The 21,190-nt window shown below is 35.9% G+C and overlaps 2 protein-coding genes across 2 annotated transcripts in view; both read left to right on the plus strand.

The window, feature by feature from the left end:
* The first annotated feature begins 411 nt into the window (after positions 1-411).
* On the plus strand, positions 412-9,065 carry LOC135692584 (calcium-independent phospholipase A2-gamma). Its single transcript, XM_065210768.2, has 7 exons — positions 412-572; positions 2,901-3,431; positions 4,066-4,332; positions 4,771-4,831; positions 6,237-6,428; positions 7,044-7,242; positions 7,936-9,065. Exons 1-7 carry the CDS (start codon positions 526-528, stop codon positions 8,181-8,183), a joined length of 1,545 nt encoding a protein of 514 aa, XP_065066840.2. The 5' UTR covers positions 412-525; the 3' UTR covers positions 8,184-9,065.
* Positions 9,066-12,581: 3,516 nt separating this feature from the next.
* The window catches only part of LOC135692378 (uncharacterized), a 56,420-nt gene continuing 47,811 nt past the window's right edge, over positions 12,582-21,190 (plus strand). Inside the window, exons 1-7 of the mRNA XM_065210463.2 lie at positions 12,582-12,659; positions 13,110-14,337; positions 15,956-16,021; positions 16,433-16,577; positions 17,062-17,143; positions 17,857-17,935; positions 18,463-18,553. Of these exons, the coding sequence (XP_065066535.2) occupies positions 13,186-14,337; positions 15,956-16,021; positions 16,433-16,577; positions 17,062-17,143; positions 17,857-17,935; positions 18,463-18,553 (1,615 nt within the window). The 5' untranslated portion in view covers positions 12,582-12,659; positions 13,110-13,185. The remainder of the gene's footprint in view (positions 12,660-13,109; positions 14,338-15,955; positions 16,022-16,432; positions 16,578-17,061; positions 17,144-17,856; positions 17,936-18,462; positions 18,554-21,190) is intronic.

Below are 21,190 nucleotides of genomic sequence, written 5' to 3' on the forward strand. Positions count from 1 at the left end.
TCCTAAGAGTCTTGCTGCTAATTTAGTCGACCTCGCTCTTATATTGACGTATCGAATCGTTGTTGTTTAAAAAATTATTTTGAATTCATTGCAGTTGCCGTAATATTTTATTGTTTCTGTCTATTACAGGGAACTCACATTTGAAAAACCTTCCTTTCTAGTTGTTCCAAAAGAGAGCACTTTAAACCAACAAAACATTGTCCATTTTACCAATAAGGAACGCCCATTTTATCAAAAGGGAGCACCAATGAATAATTTTTGAGCAAGCAGTTTAAAAATTTAGAATCACATCGCGAAGACGGTGTCAGCTTCGACAACATATAACCTCTCCACCTTCACATTTCTGCTACAATATTTTTATCAGGTTTCAACGTATTATGGCGCGAAACCTCGTCTTCATATAGAGAATAATTACTAATGAAAAGTAGGATAAGCCCAGTGGATAAACTCCTCATTATAAACCAAGCCGTCACAAATGTTCAGTCATGAGTGCAGTTCAAAATCTAAACTGTTTTGTTTTGCTTAATGAAAATCTATTCGGCCCACAACCTTGAATGTCATCGAAGACTAAGGTAAGGTCATTGTATGTTATTCGGTTCATTCCTACTTTTTTGTTGCAGGTTTGCAACGCATTTTTTTCCTCCTTAACTAACGGTCAAATTCGAGTACTTGGATTTTCTAAGCGATTCCTTGATACTTCCTCCGTGTTTTAAATAAAACTAGGGACAAGGAAATATAGTGTAACGATACCAGGATACAAGTTAAACATGAATAATTGAAAATTATTGACGAAAATTGCACTTTTATACCTACCAAGGATAAAACAACAAAATTATTTAGTTATAATTAAACTTGCAACTGAATCTTTTATGCAAAGCACCTGTATTCAAGATTTATTTTCTTAGCAGTTTCCCATCCAATACTGCAAATTCCATATATTATCTATCTTAGTCCCCCCTTCAATGTAAAGCATTTCCTCGTAACTTAAATGCGTGAAGTCGTTTATTTTCTTGGTCTTTAACATGCTTTGTTTACAAGATACATTTTTGTTTGCTTATTAAGAAATTTTAAATAACCATTCAAAAAAAATCCAGAAGTTTTTTATTACTGTTGATTCTTCTTTGGAAAGGAAAGCATACTTTATAATTTGATATGCATTTTGTTCTTTTCGTGATGATTTGCATATATATTCTTCCAAAAATGCTCAGCTTAAAAAAGAATGAGGCATATAAGTCATAAAATAGGAAACCAATAAGAACTACAACACCAAGATTTGGATACCAAATTAAGAAATTTTTTGTACTTAGTGCTGATCCAAGTTTCTTTTAAAATAAAAACATGGATGTACTCCTTGTTTTTAAAAATAATGATAACCAGCATGTTGGAACATCCAAAGGGCGATGGGAGGCAGGTTTCAGTACAATGGCATTTGAAAATCAATTCACAACTTCTACTTATACTTTTGTAACTGTCATTTTATTTGGATTTTCTGTAGGCATCTTGAAAATGGGCTAGCTACAGCCAAAATAAATTTTTTTACCAGTTTTGAGAAATTTTGTCATTAATAAGGCACTACAACCACAGCCAAGATTTCATATGAATCTCTTTGATAATTACAAAGGCTGATGTCAAGGGCACTTTCATGAAAATGGCATTTTTGCAGGCCTTGCTCTAAGCAAAATGAAGGTGCTCTATAAAAAGAATCCCTTAGAATCTCTAGGCACTCTATTTTGCATCTCTAAATGAAATGTTCTTGAGAGCATCCTTCGAGAGCTTTGGAAGTTTGAGAGCTTCATATCGAAAGCTTTGAAAAAGTGTTAAATAAGAAATTCAATGATGATAGCAGAAAGCACCACAATGTGAAATAACAAAACATGCAACAAACAGTATGTTAATATAATTATAGAAATATTAAAACAAAGTATCAAAATTGTTAAGATTTTACTAGATATGTAAGTTGCCATCATTTGATGGGCTTTTGTTACTGCCAGCATGACTTTAAGTCGAACATGTAAATTTGTTTCCTTTTTCTGCTGTCCATTTTTAAGACAGATCTACTACTCGCGAAAGCAAATGAAAACTGAAAAGCAATGTGATATTTTGGGCGGAAATCTAATAGTCTATTTGATTGGCACAGGTGATTTTAAGTTATTAAGAAAAACAGAAAATAATATTTCAACAGAAGATTAACGCTTGCTTGAAAATCAAATAAATCTGCCGGAGAGTACCCTTGATGACCTTTGTCCTTGGTGGTAATAAGAGGGTCATTAGATTAAAAATGGTATCAAAAAGCCAACGCTAAATTTGCTGAATTTTTTTCTCAATGGGTAACCTTACACAAATCATAATATTGCTCCTCTTTAAACCGCTCTCTAAGGCTTTTTTTGAGTGCGCTGTAGGCTCCCGCACTCGATTGAGTGCTTTTCTGGGCAAAGCCTGATGTTTGCCCCCTTTGCCTCTTCTATCAAAGTACACGATCCAAGTTTTAAAAGAAACCATTTATGCTTAATTTTAGATCTTATTTAGGAACAATAAATCTTATTTAAAGTAACCAAAAATCTTATTTTGCAACAGAACTTGGCTTGGAGACTCTTTGTTCTTAGGGAAGTAGAAAACATTTATGACTTAGAAGAACAGCTTTAGGAAGGGTAGTCACAATGACCATCAATCATCAAGAAATTTTGCAAGAAGGTTACTCTGACAGTAAAAGCAATCAACCTAAAGGCAGAATTTCTCTTTTTGAAAAGCACACACAAAAATTTGATGGCATGGCCCCTTTGTTCTTAAGACTTGCCATGCAATTTCATATATCAGGATGTAGCACTTGTTGTGAAATAATGTTATTCAATGACAGAGTAAAGTTGTGTAAAATAATTTTTCTTACCTTATTTCTTTTACAGAGGGATGCACTTGTCGTTATTTTTGAGAAATTTATCAAAGAGTTCACAATTGAGGCAAAAAACAACAACAACTAATTGGGGCGTAATTGATATACTGCAAAGAGTTAAAGTTTCTTCAGTGATCTCAGGAATATTTGGTCCTAGAAACAACAACTCATTGATTGATTATGAAGATGAGGAACTTGAAGAAAACGAAACTTCAAAAAAGCATGTGTATATAGCTTCACAAAAAACTGTTGCAAGCATCCAAAACAGGGCTGTAAAACTCTTATATCAAATAAAAAAAACAAAGACCGAAGAAAGTCAACTACAGAAATTGAACCAACTTGTGCATCATATGAGAGAATATCCTGTGACAAGAGCCTTGGTTAAACGGGTGGGAGGTATTCAAACTTTACTTAGCCTAAGACATCAAACTAAAGATGGTGATATTCGCATGTATGCGAAAGCTGCATTGACTATTCTTGGTTATGCTGACCCAGTTAAAGAAAATGGTATAAGGATACTGTCTTTAGATGGTGGTGGAACAAGGTGAGTGACACCTCTTCATGGTTGATTTTGATTCATAAATTGTTTTTTATGCACATAGAGTTACTTTTTGATCAATTTTGATGCAATTGGCATGCAAATCAAGTATAGTGATCTTTGTGTGTCATACCATATTTCATATGCAGGGGGCAATCCCAGGGAAATGAAATCCCTTTGATTTGACTTTTTTAGGCCCATCCAATATTTTACAAAGCAACTGTTTGATTTGTTTAAATATCTAATGCTAGAAAACCCACCACCCAGTGGTGTAACAGAGGAACCTTTGGCCCTTGTGAAAAAACGGAAACAGGCCCCTTTCCATGGATGACACAAAAGTCCTATTCAAGGAAGTAGAGGATGTCAAACACAATAGCAAAATGTAAGAATGATATTTTTTTATGTTAACTAGGGAGGAGCTGAGATATATGCTCAAGTTAAGCAATGGTTAGTTGTACTTTTGATACAACTTGAGCCAAGTCTTGAAAACATTGATGTCTTGGGGGCTCCTTTTGATCAGGGCCCTTAGTTATCGAACTAAGGTGCCCTAAACTGTGTTAGCCTTGCTGATTTGGCCTTATTGATGCATTGCCAACATTCATGTAATTTGCCAAATTTCATAATTTTGTTGTGATTCTAGAGGGGTGATAACCATCCAAATCCTTATGAAGCTGGAAGAATTGACAGGGCAAAGAGTTCATGAGATGTTTGATTTAATTGTCGGCACAAGCACTGGTGCATTATTGGCATTTTTATTGGGAATTCAAAGAGCAACACTGGAGGAAGCAATGTGTTTTTATGATAGACTAAGTGCAGAGGTTTTCAAGAAGCCAACAGTTTTTGAAACTGGAAAGCTGTTCTTTACCCATGCATTCTATGATACAGAATCATTTGTAAAAGTCTTGAGGTATAATATTTAAGTTTCTAATCTTACTTGTGCATTGCTGTTTCTTTAACTGTGCTTTTTTCTGAAGCCTGTTATGTTTTAGCAATTTAATTTTATCTTGATTGTTGAAAGACTGCTTGTCAAAAATTATCCTTGTTGTCATGATTCATGTTGCTTGGCATTGGCTTTCAAACTTTTTCAGGTATCTGTTATTGAAAATGTTTTGCATGGATGAGCTGAAGTCTATTACCTATATATTAGTGCAAGATATCTACCTAAAAGGCCATGCTTAATATTGATGTCTGATGTCTAAATATTTCTTGACACTTTGTTGCTAGAAGAGCTTCAGCGTATCAAGAAAAAACAAGATCATTTTAATACAAGCTTAAAATAACTATTGGTGTATTTTCTCATTATAACACCTGGCATCAAATCTGAAATACAGTTTTCTCCTTCTAGGGACATTATGGGCTCAGACAGATGTATGATTGATACCTCCTTTGAGGAAGGATTACCAAAAGTAAGTTCATCTGGGCATCTTCTGCAAATTTAACAAATTTTTATTTCATCTACAGCATTCAAATTGATTTTCAACAAAAGTTTTTAACAATATGCTTTCAATTTTGTAACATAAATATTCATGACTCAATTGTACCAAGATAAATAAAGAGATAAGATAGTCTAACTAAAACCCCTCAATTTACCTCCCTTTTTGCATCTTGATTTTTTGGTGGAACGTCCTCTGTTGTTGGAAACAAGACCACCTTTGACAAGAGCAAGCCTTGACGAGGCAATGAGATTGCTCTTACATTTTATCGTGTGAAGGTAAAGGGCATACCAAACGGCAGATCAGATATAAAGAGGCAGTACATTGTAGCTGCAAATCTTTATTGTTATAGGATTTGGACACTTTAGCCATAGCAAATGCTCCTGGAATTTTATAACAGTATCATCTACATAACTGTAACCCTACTGTTAAAATCAGACCAAGTGTAATGAGGCGGCACATTGTTCCTGCCATCCTTTGTTGTTTTTAAATTTGGACAATGGAACCTTCTCAAATCCATGATCCTAGTACTTTGTAACAGTGTCATCTACATAGTTGTGACCTTACTGCTCACATCAGACGAAATGTAAAGAGGCAGCTTATTGTCACAGAATTCCCATTGTTTCTGTATTTCTTATTATTTTGAAGTTTGAGCGCTTTGACCTCGTCAAATGCATGATCTTGATACTTTGTAACAGAGTCATCTACATAATGATGACTTTTCTGTTCACATGAGACTGCAAATTTACAGTCCGCGAGACTGGCTGGCTTCTCAAGAATTCCGAACACTGTCTTGTTGGAGATAACCCGCAGTGTTACCTGGCCGCTTGTGCTGATAAACTGCATCATTGGAAACCTTCTTTAAAATTTCTGCAACACATGTTTAATACTTCATGCTTTCCATTTTGTTAAATGCACCATCCTGTCAAAGTTTTCCCTTTTCAGATTGTCTATTTCTTATCTGTTTCCTTATTTCACAAATATTCTTTGCTTATTTTACATTCAAATAATTAACTTCTTGCCTCCATTTTTGCTATCTTTCTATTTAGCACCTTGTTTGTGACTTTTTGCCATTTTGTTAAAAAGCTGTATAATCAGTTCCCAGTCGCCATTTAACTGCTTTCTTGTTTTGCTAAGCATTTTGTTACTGCATGGTTAATTCGTTTAATATCGTTTAGAACTAACAGTTTAAACATTTACTTACAATGCTACTTAATATGCTGTCTATCATTATGTTTGCCTGTTTATGTTTTTCTCGTTTGTGGTATACTGTATTTTTCAAGCACCTTGCTTACTTACAACTTCGACTGTTATTTCTCTTGCTTAGAGTTATACATAAGTTTAGCTTCACGTGTTGCCTATCATTTCATTTCCAAAGGTTGCTGCTGTTTCGACATTGGTGAACCACCAAGTTTTGCAACCATACGTGTTTAGGAACTATTACATTCCCCCGCTTGTGCCACATAATTATCTGGGAAGCAGCAGGCATAAACTGTGGGAGGCCCTGCAAGCGTCTACTGCAGCCCCTGGATACTTTGAAGAGTGCAAGCTGGGCTCAGATATTCATCAGGTTTGAATTTTAAAATGGGTATAATTCTCAAATCTTGTATAAGAATGGCAGGCCTCAAAGATGCCTTTTACTGTGCGCTGGCAGACATATCCGAGAAGAAGGTCCAATGATCCCCGAATAACTCAGACTTTGACTATGTCGGACTGACTTTCAATTCCCATTGGATATTCTTACCTTATTCAAATCAAAAGTCCTACCCGGGATAAGTAAGAAATTCGCCAAATCAGACTATCACCTTACTCCCCTTAGAGGTCCGACTTAACCGGATTCAACTGTAGCTTGTACATTACACAAAAGACGATTAACCTTATTATTGTAAATGATTCCTCTTCTTCATCCGATATAACCAACATGACCATTTACATATTATTCAAATGATTATACGAAATGTTTTCTTCTGATGTACACAAATTCTAAAATAATCGCCACTGCTTTTTAACATACTGCAGGGCTTTCTTGAAATGATGTCTCATTACTTAATCTTGATCACAAAATACCGTGTCTGATCCGATTCTTTCTGAAAAAGAATTAGTTATTCATTATTTTGGTACGCGAGTGAGCGCCAAGCTTGCGATTCTTTTCAAAATTTTGTGTTCAAGATGTTTTTGCCTATAGGATGGTGGACTCCTAACAAATAATCCATGCGCCCTTGCAGTTCACGAGTCAAAGAGACTCTGGCCTGATACTCCGTTGCAGACCGTTGTTTCCATTGGCAACGGCGTATACCACGGCCGCTCAGGCCCTAATACAGCCTCGTTTTCAAGCCTTAGAGAGAAGCTCATGAAGTTGGTTGCAGGTGCCACCGATGTCGAAGGTAACAATGATTACATTTAGTGAAGTTTATTGTATACGCTCATGGAGGCTTGAAGAATAACCAGTTAATTATGTTTTATTTTTGTAACTTAACGACTTTAGCCTCCATCGGGCTGGCTTCCGATATTGTCCCAGCTTGCAATGTGTCTTTAAAGTTAATTGAGCCTGTATAGAACCTGAGGGTCAACTTTGGAACAAATGCGCTGTCATTGATCAAAGGAAAAGTTGGCCCTATCTTAGGGGCCACAATTTTGCTTTTGTGATAGCTGCTCTTTCAATTATACCGAAAAGGACATATATTCTATGTTAATCGTCATTGAAAATTTTATGCTTTAAAATGATTCCAAATTTATTAGGGGTTTGATTCTCATACAATTCGCAAAGTAAAGAATTCAAGCAACTATGTATACGCTCTTTGAAATTCGGGCTAGTTCCTGAATAATGTCTATGCTCTATAATAATAAAATAGGCCTGGTCCATCGCCTCCATCCTTGGCATAATAAGATGAGCGAGTATATTGACAGTTGAAACAGCCTCTTTTTGTTACTTGGTGCGTTACAAGTCCCCTGTTGCAATTTTTGCCAGGAACACCCTCAAATGACCATGTAATGTGACCTGGCCCACAATATGCAGAAGATACGAATGAATGGCTTTCAAAGCTCGTTTGAATAACTTTGGCTCATTTTTTTCTTAGCCATGCATATCACACTCGAAGATCTCCTTCCATCAACGGTGTACTTCAGATTCAACCCCAATCTATCGATCGATGCCTTTCTGGATGAAAGTGATCCGAAAGCATTAGATCAACTAAAAGTGGATGCGAAAAACTACATTGACAAGTATGAATGGAAATACCAAAAGGCAGCTGATTCCCTCTTGCAAAAAAAATCTTCTGTTCGACACGTGAGAGAGAAACTAGCTCTAAAGTTAGCAATGTTGTAGTGACTGCTAAATCAAATTTTCTCCTCAGTGTGTTCAGCTAAAAGATCAACAGAGTATACTAATTCATTCTACCTTGAAAAGGAGGTTTGAAGCACCCTATCAATGTAGCATCTTGATACAGTAGGCGCAACCAAATTTATGTTAAATTTCAAGTGAAATCGTTGTCCAAAATGAAGATGCTTCATACAGAGATCTCCATATAGAAGTCAATTTGTTTTTGGCAATTATTCGATATTTTGAAACTGCGTTTAGTGTTTCGAATGTTCTTTATTGCTTCAGTTTACCCCAATTTTGGTTGCTTCATCAAGCCACTTTGTTTTTATAGTTTTCACGGTATGTAATACTACTTTTTATTAAATGTATGTTTATCAAGTATGAAATACCCGTTTCACATATTTCAAAACAAATATTTTTCAGTTAATGCTTATGTGTTATGCTGTTATGAACAGTTTTATATTTATGATAAAGTGAAAGGATCTTGCTGTACTGAGCAACTACGAAAGAAAGGCGTAATCCCCGGCTGTTATCGCATGATAGTGAGGCCAGACTATGCCTCGAATGCAGGCTGTGCAAAAATTTTCACCAAATCGCTTCTAATAAAACCTTTATTTATGAGAATCACAACCTCTTAAAGGCAAACCTTGATTGACTCACACTTTTATGTGCCAGTTTCTTTTTCACTGTTTCGGGACCTTTTTTAATAGACCCTGTATCCTCTCGATCCAGGCCATCTATTATCTCTGCAAAATTGCCTTTCGGTTAGTTGCACTAGATACTTGCAAGGTATCTTCGAGAATCCATTTTAACGTATGTACAATATTAAGAACTTTGGATCAGTATTGAAAATTGTCGTGTTTAAAATATTGATTGATTGCAGATGTGGTTAGGTTGTTTTTATGGTCTTGAATTTTTAAGGCGTTTGAAGCAATGATGATGTTGATGTTCTTCTTTTCATCATTAAAGCATTATGCATCTAAGCAATTGCATTATGGACAGAATTGCCAATAGTTAGGACAGGCTTAGCAGCAGCATTTTTTACCAGAAAACCAACTCTTGATAAGATTTTTGAATTTATGTTTGTGGATGATTTGATTCCATTTGGAAGTGAATTCAAAGTCTTTGGATCGAAGTAACAAAGTATCGTATTACTGGGGGTAACAAGAGGGAGGAGGGGCCCGAGCCCCCAAATATTCTAGAGGGTCCCCAAACCAAAAATTTTGCAAATCGTACTGAGTTTTAAAATGTGCACATGTTGCCTCTTAACCCTCTCTCCCATGATGTGTTTGTTTGTACACGTTTGTGCATGGTCTCTGTACGTTATTTTCAGTATAGTCATTTCTGTTTGTTGGTAAAAGAATTTTGCCTCACCCCTCCCCTCTAATGTCCTAACTACCCCCAATGTTGTAATACCGTAGCTGGTAGTTTTCACCTTTGGGGTGCTAAGATTATCGTTCATACGCAGGCCATGGCATGAGCCTTATTTCATACACCTTAAAAGCTCTATTAAGCCCCCCTCTCTATTAAGCCCCCTTGTTGTTGTTTTAGTGGGGCTCTTGACAGGTGTGATGATGATAAGATCGTGTACATTAATACGGCCCTTGTAAAGACTTACTTGTGCGCCGTAGAAATTTGTTTCAAAGGTGTCCCAGGGTTATCAATTGATCCAGGTGATGCCGTGGAAGATGAGGAGCTTATAATTGATTAATTAAATTTTCGAAGCTGATAGCAAAGTATTTGAGAACATTTGTAGGACATTTTTATAACGAAATTAATGGACAAGAGCATGTTTAAAACATCTTTTACTTCCAAATTTTAGCAAGCAACATTATCGCGAAGTTTGGAAATATTGTCGGCCCCAGGACTTGTGTGTACATCAGGTTGGATGCAAGTTAAAATGATAATATCAATCAAGTGAACGGGGGATTTCCATCAATTCAAGATGCTTTAAGAGGCCCTAGGGTAGTGTGGTATCTTGATCTTCTTTTCTTTTCCAAGCATTAGCTTTAATTGTGACCTCCAAAGCCGCTTTTGAATCTTCTACAACATATGGGAGGTATTTCATAGCAGCACCGATTATTGGTTTACCAAAAATATTGCTAAGGACAATTGGAAAAAAAGGATTGGTTTTAATCAATTTTCTAACTCGAGAATGAAATAACAATACAAAATAAAGAGCATAAAGCTCCCACGTCATCGAGAGCGAGTTGGACCGTTGGTGCGTCGGCGCAAATCGCTCAACTTACCATAAATCTCTAAAAGGAAGGGGTTACTAAAGGAAGGTTAAACAATAGCCTCCAAATCTGATTGATAATTAGGAGAAAATGGACAGGAATAGCCTTTTCTCCCACTAAAAGCCGATGCACGAGTCCTACCTAATAGTATAAAAAATGCTGAACAGCATGAAAGATGCCTGAAGGTATGAGAAATTTTAACAATTGCGTAAAAGAAACGTAGCACGCAAAGCTTGCTTTTCTGAAGAGGAATTTCACATACACTCTTTTTCTTATAAGAACACATTTTATAAGAACACTGAGGCTCGCTTTGCCCAAAAAATAAGAACAAGGCTAGAACATGCTCAGCTGTAGATGAGAAATTTAAAAAAAAAACAATTCGCATTTCGAAATTTTTGTCATGTCAACAGGACAAAACTATGCAAGTTTGTCCATAAACGCTAGCAATCATTGCTTTATTTTTTAACTTTACCCAGTAAAACGTCTTAGAAACTATATACATCATGTAATTTCTCAAATATTTACAAAAAATCACTCGTAAAATAAGAACAATTTTAAAAACATTTAAGCCTAAAATTATCAAAATGTTCAGAACAACATGTCTCGGCAAAAATTTTCTGAGAAGGGTAAAGAGAAAAAAAGAGGGAGGGAGGGGTGGGAAAAGGCACTCAACATTGGCAAAAAATAATTACTTTGCTCTATCAACCGTAAGAACGAACTACAGGAAAAAAATTTGTCTTTTAAGCGTAAAGATTTAGAGCAACACATGTTGCAAATTTGAGAGGACATTGCTAAAAAATCCTGATAAAAACTCACTTATCGTATTGTAAACCAAAAATATCGTATTGTCTTCATCCTATATTCTTGTTGGCTTAATATTTTATTTTGTTTTATCTTTCTTCATCTTTTACTTTCGTTTTCTTTCAGCTCATTAATTCTAATAATCAAAATACTAATAAGCTTTAATACAAAGTTAAGTTGTAAACTGACACAGAAAACTTATGGCCCAAACACGATACCTAGTGTCTTATACTTTTATGTAAATTGAAAAGATTATTTAAAATTCCATCTTCTAGCATTTCTTGTAGAATTTATTACTGTAATTAATGTTATGAAATCAATGAATTTGCAGTGTATATTGGTTTGTAAGAGAAAAGCCTATACTTATGTGGCCAACCTGTAACAGATCTAGCTTTTTTATAATGCTCTTTGATGTCATTTGTTCAAAACCCAAAAGGTCTGAAATATACTTTGATGACGTCATTACATTGCCACAATTTAAGACTTGCTAGGCTCGTTCCAAGCTCGATATATAATTCCACTACAATGACGCTATAGTTAGTTACAAGTCTGAAATGTTCAATTGCCCGCAGGTGGAAATTTGGTCAAACTCCTAGATAATGCTAAGGTCCTCGCTACATGACAAACGTTCTTGGAGTTTTGCAGACATTGAGGGGGGGGGGGGGGGCCTGACGCCCCCAATCAGCACATCCCTGATTCAAAGCTTTGCCCCTAAACAATAAAGGAATCTATACCTGTAAGAGAAAGCACTACCTTATTAAACGAAATTACGAAAAGACGAAAATCGATTTTATTAAGGAATGCTTCTTTAAACATTCCTTAAAAGGACCAAACGTTAAAATTTGGATATCCTTAATTTATCATGCCTTATTTTTTGATAACCCTAAATTTACGATTTCTTAATCTTTGTATGTTTAAACAGTGGATATAGAATTAAGACAAAACCAGTATTTTTAATGTATATAAAGTAAATTCATTTTCACTTTAAGCTTTAAAAATTTTTTACAAGTCTAACATTCTTCACATTCATCATCTTCCTCTTTTTCCTCTTCTTCTTCTTCCTCCAAACTGAGGCACTTGATAATGTCATTGCTTTCATTAAAAATATTGACTCACGCAGGACGCGTGATGGGCTAACTTTGAGGCTAATATCATTCAAAATGTGATATTTCCTTAAGAAAGCCTCTGTATGATCAATCCTCAAAACAAAAATTAAGTAGAAAAATCCCTAATTAATGTAACTGAAATACATTTGAGCGGAATAAATTCCCTGATTAATGCAAATGAAACTCAATTTCTTTGCAGAAATTAATTATTTCCAATTCCTTACGATGGTTGCACACAACTTGAAAATTATTTTTCATGTCCCAATCGAGTTGCAGTCTCGTTTCGATGTTATTATTTTGGTCGCGCTAATGGTTTCCAAGATGGTCAAGGTACTAAGGTGAGAAAAACTTTTTTAAGATTTCTACAATGTGGGTAATGATACATTTTGTAAAAAAGTGAAGAAGAAATCGTTTTAATACAATTATGTGTCTCTTGGTTTCTGATTCAGATGACTACTGTACGAGACAGTTTCGTTACAGACCAGAAAGGGCCTAAGTCCCGGGTAACGATTAGCAACGCCAACATGAATCACGACAAAATTTATGCTCTAGATTGTACCGAAAAAGTAATTTCACACTTATACAAAATTATAAAACATCCTTCCATGCACATAGTCCTAAATAACATATTGAATAATTATATATAATTTATAGGATTTGCTAACTTTGTGAATTAGGATCAGTAAGATGCAAGGCACTTAGATGTTGTAAAGGTGAAGAATTTATTATTTTGACTGTCGCCAAATGCCTTTTAAAAAGTTCGTCAAATGTTCTCTGATTTGTTATAGAGCCCTGACTGCCAAGAAACAAATGAAAAGGACTGGGTAATCTTTGTTGAATAGTTGAAGTTCATTACAATTTTTAATGCCTAGAAATACACCATCCAAGATGGAAAGATTAAAAGAGGATTTTACAAGACCAGTTCATTATATAAGAAGCTTAAGTATGGAAGAACTTTCATCAATTGCCCGTGAAATTTATTCACCCAGAACAAGAGAACCATTTTACCACGCAGATGAAGGCTGCAAGAGAAAATTTCTTGACAGTTTTTTGAGTCTGAGTTTAAAAAATCCAGAAAGTGCAACCCTGAAAAATTGTTATCATAGCTGGCCAAAAGCAAGTTTTAGGAAGAAAAAATATAGAAGAAATTCATGCAAAGACAATGGTAATGAGAGCCTTATGCCAGCAAATTTGGTGATTAATGGGCAAGCACAGAAACGGGAACATCTAGGGAGTGATCTGGTTTATAGCAAAACAGCTGGGAAGGTTTGTGCTAATCTGGAAAGTTGTCAGTTTACAGCAAGTCCATTTTATGATACTCAAAGCAAAGGGACTGATTCTGTTTCTAGAATCCAACAAGACTGGCCAATTTTGAACAAAAAAGGAATTAAATCAGTTGTTGTAAATGGTGAAAGTTTTGAAATACCTAATCTTGATGCTGCTGTTTCGATCAAAGCAAAAAATAATTTGATACGCAGATATGACATCCCTAGAGAACTAAAAAGTTTGCCAAAAGTGGAAGAAAGTAAACAAGATTTGTCTTGTAGCTGTGATAATCAGAGTGCTAGTCAAATTTTGTTATTTGTAGAAAAGGATGAGGATGACAACAAAGAATTACATTTAGATTTGAGAGAAAGCAGGAAATTTGAACCTGGTGCTTTAAGATACTCTCCTTGGGAAGCAGATGCAGGTTGTATTTCAAAAAGAAGTAGTAGTTTACAGTGCAAGCAAGAAAATAAAAAAGAGAGGCAGATTGGTAAACAGAAAGTGAAAGTTGAAATATCAAGAAGTGATGTAAACTCTGGATGTAAAAACTTAGAGAGACGTCAAATTATATCAAGTTCAAAAGAGAATGAGCCAGATATTTCTCAATGTAGTCATCGTATACATCATTATTTTGAAGATGAAGGCAGTGAAAGTTCTGATTCAGGTGTTGGAAATGTGAGATATGACATTTTGACAAAGAATTGGAATGAGCAAAATGTGAGTGGACCCCTGTTCAAAAAGAGATCAGAGGTAATTTTTATTGACTTTTATAAACATGCTAATTAGTTTTTGTTCAAAGAGACGATTGATCAAATTAAGCTGTTTGTATGTCATGGATTCTTCAAAAGTTGAAAGATGTTAGCAATGCACGTACACTTAGTGAGCAAAAGTATTGTGCAAGCTGAAACAGAAATGGCCACACCGCAGAAAAACATTTTAGTGAGCCAGAATTCAATTGGCCACAGCAAGTTTCATAAAAGTTATTAGATGACTTTTTAACTGGAATATGTTGGAAAATTTATCAAGTTCCTGTGAAACATTCGCAATAAAGGGTTCATCTTTGCACCAATGTACGATATCTTATTGCAATGAACTTAGGGGTACTTTCTTTATGCTTGGGTGTCTAGAACTGCTTATTTCCCTCACTTTTGTTGGAGAATCTGCCAAATGTTTTAGCCAGAAACTTTTTGAGCTGCAATGAGCCTAATTGCAGCAGACACTTCGTGATATGTTGTAGCAAAATTCAATTAATGATATTTATCACAATTCGTCAAGTCCATCTTTTCCAACTGATGAGATTTTGTATTGGGAACAAATGATGCTGAAAATTGCATAAAACAACATTTCGTCTTCTTATTAGATGAAAATACCAAAGTTCCCGCGATAAACAGGTTCACTCAAGTGCCTCAATAGCTGTAATAGAGTAGGCATGATAAAATGACTTAAAATATGCCACTTTCCACCAAATACAAGGCCATTTATGATCAACTTGATACTTCAACACCTAAATGTGATCTTGCAAATGTTTTTCTGAACTTATCATGTTGCAATTAACAGAACCTGTTACTTAATTTTTCGAGAAAGTTTTTGCAAGTCTCATAAAGATTGCAAAGCTGGTAGACTGTCCAATAAAAAGTTAGAATTTTTTATTTTTTAAAAAGTAACTTTTTCCAACTTTTAAATTAAAAATGTTGTCAACGGTTTGAAGTTTGGTTTTATTAGATTTTAACCATGAAAAGACTTCACAAAAGCGGTTTGAATTTTGATTGCTTTGTTGTTGACAACTCGGTTGCCATTACTGAATTTTCAAACCTGTGCAATACTTTTGCTCACTAAGTGTACATGGTTGTGTGTTGATCTGGTGACCCGGTGAACAGTGGCGTCACCAGCTAGATCAAAAGCAAATTCTCTCAGCCATGCCTCAGCCATGCCCTTTCACACTTTTGGAAAATCCTTTTTTAGTATTGTTATCTATTTTGAAATTTTTGAACAAAAAGCTTTCTCGAGCAGCATATTTCATAACAGTGGTTTTTTTGTCCACCTCAGTCCACCCTGTTGCTATGCCCACCCCAGTCCACCTCGTGAGGATGCCACTGCAGGTAAACATTCTTAAGAATCTCAGTAAGAAAATCCCATGCTTGAGAAAACACTTAGCCAAGACTCAAATTTTGGGTTCAATATGTTCAGATCACTAGCAAGTAAAAAGAAGTTTTTATATTGTGATTATTTTGAGGTTTATTCAAGGGTGCAGGCTCCATCAGAATGCTGCCTCCAGATCAGAAATTTGTGAGAGCTGAAATTTAAATACCCTCAGTTTTTTTATTGATTATTTTTGCTGCTTTAAACATTGTCATATGACTCTTTGTAGATATTAAAGCATTGGTACTTGCAATTTGATGATGAGCAAAGAAATATCACTTTAAAAATGCTCTTGGTAAGTAAAAAAGGTGTTAACCTTTTTATATCTTATATAAATCTATTGTTTTCTTCACCAGTTTCAGCAATTTTTTTTTTCAAAGTCATAAATGCATATGTGCTTTTTGTGTATAGAGCAAGACAATTCCAAGTTGCTATTCCTCAGCTCATCTCTGAGACTCAAGAAACTCAGAGTAGCAACTTCAAACCATCACCTTCAAACTATGCTCCTACATCTAACATGTATAGCTCTGCCTATCTGGTATAAAGCACTTTATCACAGACTGGTAAACAGTAATTTTTAACATTGACATAGATATTCTACTTGATACACTCTCAACTGAAAAAGTCTAATAAATTTTTTCATGATCACTTTTTTTCAGTATGCCTTGTCTCTTTAAAGTGATATAGATTTATTTTTTGCTTTTAGAGTAACAGTGGCTTGGCACAAATGCATATGCTTTCAGAAATAATGGCACCAATTTTACATAAAGACTGTCCACCAAATTGTCAAGATCTGTTGACATGGCTACCAGCTGCTGTTATTTATCATATTTTGAAATACCTGGATCCAGGTATCAGCATCTAAATTCTCAACTTCTAGTAGACAGAAGCTAAAAACATGCTACTCTATATGCCTAAACTACACTCCCCTCGCAAAAGTATTGCAGCTCTCAAATCCAAAATAGTATTAATATTCTAGGTACTGGTATTCAACAGAAATGAAACTTTTACAAATCAAACTTGTATTTAAAGAGAATTCCAGCTTTTCATGGTTGTTATGACCTGTAACTGAAATTGTAAATTCATTTGTTAATATCACTTTTTTAAGGAAGAAAATTTATTTATAGTGTAAAATGTTTATTTTGGTGTCAATGCACCTATCTTAATCATTAACCTAAAGTCTCTGCAAGAATATTACCTTGAATATGTGAATTAATAAACTGGGGTATTTTGTTAACTTCATCTGTCTGACATTTTTTGAGCCAAAGGGCTTTTGAACCAAAATCTCTGTTCAGGAATTGTTTGTTTCTGAATTGCTTTTTCTATTTCTGCTAGTAAGTTTGGCAAGAGCAAGTCAAGTGAACAGAGCATGGTTGGGTTATTGTTCTGACGAGCGGTTATGGCAAACATTTTGCATGTAAGTTATATCTTTTTTAAAGAAACGATCCATCTCCACATTTTCTCACCTAAAGCTCAACTTTCTGGTCAGCCAGGCTTCTTTGTATGTTTGCTGTCTTTGTGTCATCTTTGCGTTCTTTTGCTGTTTGGCAGATTAAAAGTACATTGCAATAGGCTGTAGGTTGAATTTTTAAAAATTGCCCAGTAGAATGCACAAAAACAGTACTAAGCAAAAACAGCAAAGATCGAGAAAGTAGAGTCAAGTATGTGTAAAAATGATTTTGCTAGATTTGTAAATTTCTTCAATTGAAAATATTTTGCCCCCCCCCCCCCTCTTCCGCTTAAAAGGCTTCGTCTGATTAGCTGGCTTGATTCCTCCTAGCGATTCCCATATATCTTGTTTTTCTCCCCCTTCATATTTCCTATTTCTCCTTAATTATTTTTACTGGAAAAGGTCCTCTTTGAAGCCATCCTGCCTACAACTGCTGCTTTGAAACTGAAACTGCGGGACTAAGATAGCACTATTATGGTGTTTTTCCATATATCAGCCAACAGATAGGTTTTATATTTCACGGTTGCTAGTAATTTCATCGCGATTGATAATTGTTTTGTTGTTTACCGGTTGAACTTTGACATTATTCCAATTTGTAACTTTTGTTTCTTGGTTTTCTCAGAATTTTTTTTCGAATTTGAATTTTGAATTATATAAATTGAATCGTTTTCATATTGTAGCTATCCTGACATGCAACTCTCACCTACTAGAGAAAGGGAGCAGACAATTAAGTATACAAAAACAACGGGTGAAGTACAGGTATGTTTACAGATTAATACAAGGAACTAATTCCTAAAGTTTTATCACGGTTTTTGTTCTTTACTAGTAGGAATGGTTCTTAATAAGCATCCAGGTACTGTTGTGGCTGCTGTATGCAGTGCTCATTCGTGACTCTTGTATTGCTTCAAGAACACGTAAGAGCTCAGCATCACACGATGATAAATATCACGATCGTAACATTCTTGTGATTTATAGAAATGTTTTACTAACTCTGCGTTGTTAAAGGCTACTGGAAGACTGGTATTGAATTATTTATTCACAAAGTAAGAAACCACTCTGCGATACGAATAGAAACATGGCTAATAAACTGTGCGTGAAAGTTCAGAGAGAGAAGTTGGATATAGAAGAACGGGTGTGTGACAGGGATTTATACTTGGCTCTATTATTTCGAGCTCGCTGTTATAATAGAACTGACTGTTATTCTAGCCTCAGTTCCCTTTTGTGCCCTAAATGTGCTTGGTCCTTTAGGTGCCAACTTACAACGCCTCTAAATTTCGTCTTTTCAGTGGAAAAAGGTTTTCAAAGAACGATACTGTCTACGACGCAACTGGTTGAATGCGAAATGCAAGATCAGAACATTTCACGGCCATACTCAAGGTAATCTCGACTGATTATTCTCGTTGCTTCCTTCTTTCTAATCGCTAAGTGACTGCTCGAGGTAAATGACAATTACTGAATGAGTGGTATCCTAAAATTTAACACTGGCGCCGTAAGCACCCGCATAAAAGCAACTTAAAAAAGAAACTTTAGCCTCAGTATTTCTTGGATGAAGACCTCGAGATTATCTGCAAATTTCGCACTTAGATGTGCATGTCTTCAGCCCGCTCTGTTCCTTTCTGAGTGCTTGTTTTTGGAACTCCTTCCCCAATAAATCAATTATGCATAACTGGAAAAGCGATCAGTCTCGACTTATGTTGCAATAATGTACTAAACTGAACAGTTGTTAGCAACTAAGGATCGTTCTCCTAAACACGCAAAAGCGTGCAAAGCTCTATATGGAGTCGATCCCTCAGCAACAGACCGTGTACTTCCACTGATCTCAAAAAATACTGGATCGAGCTTCTCCAGGCCAGCATTGATTCCACATTGCAGCGTCCATCTTGAGACCTCGCCGTTTTAGAGAGCAATTATTAGTTCAGTTCAGTTCAGTTGGTTTCAGTTCAAGTTACTTTTTAATAGCAAAATTCAAACTAAACGTTGAAACAAAAACTTGCATCATTCGTAAGTGATGTTAAACATTTTTGCCGTGTTATTAAGCTCATGTAATAGAGAATCCAATGTTCAATAATTTTCCTAGGCCTGTTGTATCTTAGAATATTTAAGAATTTAATTATTAATGCACAATTTTAGGCGCAGCACTGTGCGTGCGCCGTTTTAACAAATGACAGCCCAAAGCTTTAGGTGCGAGAGGTCTCAAGATGGAAAGACTCCATCGGTTTCCTCATGCTGATGTCGGAGAACAATAGGTTGTTCGATTCAGTCTTTTTTTGAGATCAAGCAATGTGCCAAGTTCAATAATCTGGGGTCTAGGCCCCGCGCCTCCAGAATACTCTAGTGCATCGCGGGAGTTTTTCTTTGCTTTTGGTTTCGAACATGTATTTTTTAAACGCAGGCCACCTCCGGCCCGGCCTGTAATTAAATCCGGCCCGTGTGGCCCGTGAGATCATTTTATATGATTTTATATACTATTCGGCCCGCGACATAAAGCGTGTTTTGGGTTTTGGCCCCCTGAGTAATTGGGTTTGACAACCATGGTTTAGAACAACCGTTGAATCCCGTTGAGTTGGACCTTCAATGAGGAAATAGGGAAATGATCTGACATTTGACTTGTTGGACATGAAATTTGACTTGAACAAGTTAGCGAAAAACAATGGGAATTGAAAATTAGTCCTACTTAGTAAAAGTCAGAGTTATCCGGGGGCTTCTTTTAAAACACGGAATCCGAAATCCGGTATACAAAACCCGGAATCCGCAATTTAGAATCCAGAATCTAGAATCCGAAATCCTATATTTAGAAGACGAAGTATATGGAATCCAATTGCTATGAAAATAATAATTAGAACATTTACATAGTCATCACCTATTTCATAATTTCAATTTAAGCTTGGATAAAGGCAATCCTCTGGGACCTCAGTGGGTTCAGCCCTGGTGTCAAATTTCACGTGTCAGAAAATATAGCAACTTATACACTTGTACTTATGTGACACCAACTTTCAAAAAAATTATTGTAAAATCAAGGGGTTTTGCCGTCTGGAGTGCTTCATCGTCAAAATGTCTGATTTGTCAAATAAAGGCAAATAAAGGATGGCTCACCCAAACTGTAAGCAAATGGGATCCTACGCCTCCCCCCTCTTTAGCACAATAGCTAGCGACGGCCCTGGCGCAAAGCTTTCGATGACTCGGAGAACCTGCAACGTCAACGGACTAGCCTGTGTTCCAGACCCCTAACTTCAAAGTAGAGGTCTGGAGGTTCCTACTTTCAAGTTAGGGGTCTGGAGCACAGGCTACAACGGACCTGTGGAGTTAGAGGTAAGGGAGGGCAGTAAAGAGGATAGTAGCTAGGGGTAACGGTCGACAAAACCAGACAGGGAACCAACTGTACGAAAATCTAAACGTAAAATGAAAGATGGATTGTCTTCGTCCATGTTTTGAAAGTGTCCATTACTTATTAGTTTGTAATGCCGTAAAGTAGACACGTGGTTACTCAGTGTGGTTACCATGTTTATATTGTATTGTCCAGCTTGTATTTCATCGAGCAACACAAATATAGGATTCCGGATTCCGTATTCTGGATTCCGGATTCCATGTTTTAAAGGTAGCCTTTTGGATTTTGGCCCCCTATGTAATTGTGTCTAACACCCCAGGTTTCGAACTACCGTTGAATCCCGTTGAATTGGACCTTCGATGGGGGAATAGGGAAGCGATCTGACCTACCGAACGTCCGACCTATCTATGCATGACATTTGACTTGTACCTGACTTAGTGAAAGTGAGATTTATCCGGAGTAGACCTTAACGGGAATCCCAATTTGCTCCCTTGTTTTTTAAGTATAGTTTCAAAATGCCTCGACCAAAACCTAAGATGATTTTTATATTGATATGATCTTTTTTATGATTGATATTGATATGATCTTAACTTAGGGCTTACCTTAATCATTTTCACTCTTCAAAATTCTTGATTGACCACAATAGGCTTTTATTTTCTTATACCTCAAATGATATCCAATATTAGTCA

This window comes from Rhopilema esculentum, chromosome 3 (genome assembly GCF_057945365.1).
Source record: "Rhopilema esculentum isolate cy_ngs chromosome 3, ASM5794536v1, whole genome shotgun sequence".
Lineage (NCBI taxonomy): Eukaryota > Metazoa > Cnidaria > Scyphozoa > Rhizostomeae > Rhizostomatidae > Rhopilema > Rhopilema esculentum.